Genomic DNA, 3,035 nt, shown 5'->3' with positions numbered 1-3,035 from the left:
TTATTATTATTCAATGTTTCAGTCATCAAAAATCGAATATAAATACATAAAAGTTAAATTTATATGTCTCTTTTGTTCCATATGCAATAAAACTTTAATATATTTTAATAAAATATTTAATTTAATATTATYTTTTTGAAAAATAATTAATTAATTAAGATATGTAAGGTTGACCAACTTTGTTGCATATGATACTATTTTGATATACTACAATCTTACCCGATAAAATAAATTATAGTGTTGACTCTTAACGGTAAGTGTTTATCAGGTAAACATTTAGGTAAAAGGCCCCTAAATCATATATTGTTTTTGAATATTAATATGGGGATTTAAAATAACATGCAAAACAAAGTAAAAAAGAATCACTAACGTGATGTTAGTGAAATTAACTCACATAGACACAAAAGATACAATTAAAGTGTCTTTTAATAAATAAAAAAACTTTGGTGGATTTTCTGTAAGTAGTCTGAAAGTTGAAGGGTGAAAGTGGTTATATACTTATATGTATAAAAAGCAGCCGTGATCCTCCAATCTCGATGGAAACGGAGCCAATTGTTTCTGTCTACGATTGCTTGCTCTCCGCCGTGTATTCACTGAATTCGGCATCTATAAGAACAACCCACCCACTTCACTTGCTCTTCTCAATCAAGGTTAAAAATGGCCGCTAMACAAGGAGAAAAACACGTCCAAGAAGATGGGAAAACCCCCCTTCTCACCCCCTACAAAATGGGAAATTTTGAACTWTCTCACAGGTTGTAATACTCTTTGATCTTCTCACATTTGTCTATTTTCTTTTTTTGGATGCTTTCTTCTGTTTTAGTTTATGGGTTTGATTTCATTTACAGCCATATGCTCATGATATGTTTGATAAAAAGCCAAACAGGGTTTGCATCTTTTTCACTTTTTTTATTTGGAAAGAAAGATTCTGTTCATTTTCACCACATTTGGGTTATCTTGCAAACCTAATTCTTTCCCTTTCTAGCAAGTAGAATTTAACTTGCTTGATTTCAGATAATTGCTCTTTATTTTCCATTAATAATTTGGAATTAACTAGTACCATCTCCCATGAAAAGATCTTGATGCTTTTGAAATACCTATGGAAAACCCCATTTGGTTTTTGTAGTCATTGGTAGTGTTAATTTATTGAATTTATGTTCTGAATTCATAAGGTTTTACTAATTTGTTTAATGTGTACAGAGTTGTTTTGGCACCTCTAACAAGGCAAAGATCATGGGGCAATGTCCCTCAACCACATGCTATCTTATATTATTCACAAAGAACAACCAAAGGAGGCCTTCTTATTACAGAAGCCACTGGTGTTTCAGATACTGCCCAAGGGTATGCATATTAATTTATGACTCATCTCCATGAAAATTTACAACTTTCCCTCTTGCCAAATTTCAAAACCCATCATTRKTACTTGTTATGCCATTGATTTTKATTCACAAGATTTCCTTATTTTGTTGGTTTCTTGTTTGAAGGTATCCCGAMACGCCAGGCATATGGACAAAGGAACAAGTCATGGCATGGAAACCGATTGTGGATGCSGTTCATGCAAAAGGCGGAATCTTTTTCTGTCAAATTTGGCATGTTGGGAGGGTTTCAAATACCGGTATATCTAGACGCTTAATTTGTTCATTATTTCATGTGATTTCTAGCTTGAGAATGTTAAATAGTGTAACCTAATCAATTCTTCATCTTATGAACAGGTTTTCAGCCAAACGGGCAAGCCCCGATATCTTCCTCGGACAAACCATTAACACCTCAATTAAGAAGCAATGGCTTTGATGTTGCAGAATTTTCACCTCCAAGGAAACTAACAACAGAGGAGATTCCYCTTGTTGTTAATGATTTTAGACTTGCTGCAAGAAATGCAATTGAAGCTGGTAAGACTTATTGATTCTTTACATTCTTATCTTTCTAATGATTGAGAACTTTCCATAAATGGAAATGTTGCCATATTTATAGCATTGAGGGAGTACTTTGATGTTAATAATGACACTAATAAAGTGGCATTATAAAAAACTTGGATAACTGATTTTCCCCAAATATGGATCATATAGGTTTTGATGGAGTTGAGATCCATGGCGCTCATGGTTATTTAATCGATCARTTTTTGAAAGATCAAGTAAACGATAGGACAGACCAATAYGGTGGCTCTCTAGAAAACCGTTGCAGATTTGCTTTAGAAATAGTTGAGGCCGTTGTAAATGAGATAGGAGCAGATAGAGTGGGTATACGATTATCCCCATTTGCAAACTACATGGAATCAGAGGACTCAAATCCGAAAGCTTTAGGTCTTTATATGRCTGAATCTTTGAATGCATACAAGATTCTTTATTGCCATATGGTGGAACCAAGGATGAAATTAGTAGGCGAAGCAGTCGAATGCCCTCACAGTCTTGTGCCAATGAGAAAAGCATTCAAAGGAACTTTTATTTCTGCTGGAGGGTATGATATGGAAGACGGTAACAAAGCCTTGTCTGAAAACCGAACAGATCTTGTTGCTTATGGTCGTTGGTTTTTGGCAAATCCAGATTTGCCAAAAAGATTCGAGCTTAAGGCTCCTCTTAACAAGTATGATAGGAGCACGTTTTATACACCTGATCCTGTCGTTGGATACACCGATTACCCATTTCTGGAAACCACGGTTTAAGTTCGTTAGAGTCGATCTAAGCACACAAGTTTGAAGAAATTAGAACGAAGATTCTGATARGTTGGAAATGTTGAGTAAAAGCATTGATCAAATTAAAGGGTCTGAAATAATCCATGTTTATTTACGTGAAGTTATCTGAGGGTGATTGGCAAATTGCAATATAGTGTTTGTTTCCTTGTTTTATGTTTTGTGAAATTAATARATACTCTGTTATGACGGTGTCACTAGCAAATGTTATTGAGACAAACAAAAGATACACTTAAAAGAGTACGGTATCACTGCCTTRGTGCWTGTCCACTCAACAAGCGGGTCAATAATGAGATACCATGAYATGGTATTCAACAATTGCATCACCCAATAGATTAGAACTATACGTTTT

The 3,035-nt window shown here is 34.5% G+C and overlaps 1 protein-coding gene across 1 annotated transcript; it reads left to right on the top strand.

Moving 5' to 3' along the window:
• The first annotated feature begins 532 nt into the window (after nucleotides 1–532).
• LOC112522687 (12-oxophytodienoate reductase 1-like) lies at nucleotides 533–2,900 on the top strand. The gene is made up of 5 exons (XM_025131975.1): nucleotides 533–752; nucleotides 1,198–1,338; nucleotides 1,482–1,612; nucleotides 1,710–1,886; nucleotides 2,064–2,900. The coding sequence occupies exons 1-5, from the start codon at nucleotides 658–660 to the stop codon at nucleotides 2,654–2,656; spliced, it is 1,137 nt and encodes a 378-aa protein (XP_024987743.1). The 5' UTR covers nucleotides 533–657; the 3' UTR covers nucleotides 2,657–2,900.
• The last annotated feature ends 135 nt before the right edge of the window (nucleotides 2,901–3,035 follow it).

The sequence above is a fragment of the Cynara cardunculus genome, assembly GCF_001531365.2.
Source record: "Cynara cardunculus var. scolymus isolate 2C chromosome LG 12, CcrdV1, whole genome shotgun sequence".
Classification (NCBI taxonomy): domain Eukaryota; kingdom Viridiplantae; phylum Streptophyta; class Magnoliopsida; order Asterales; family Asteraceae; genus Cynara; species Cynara cardunculus.
This window is presented reverse-complemented; position numbering and strand designations above follow the sequence as displayed.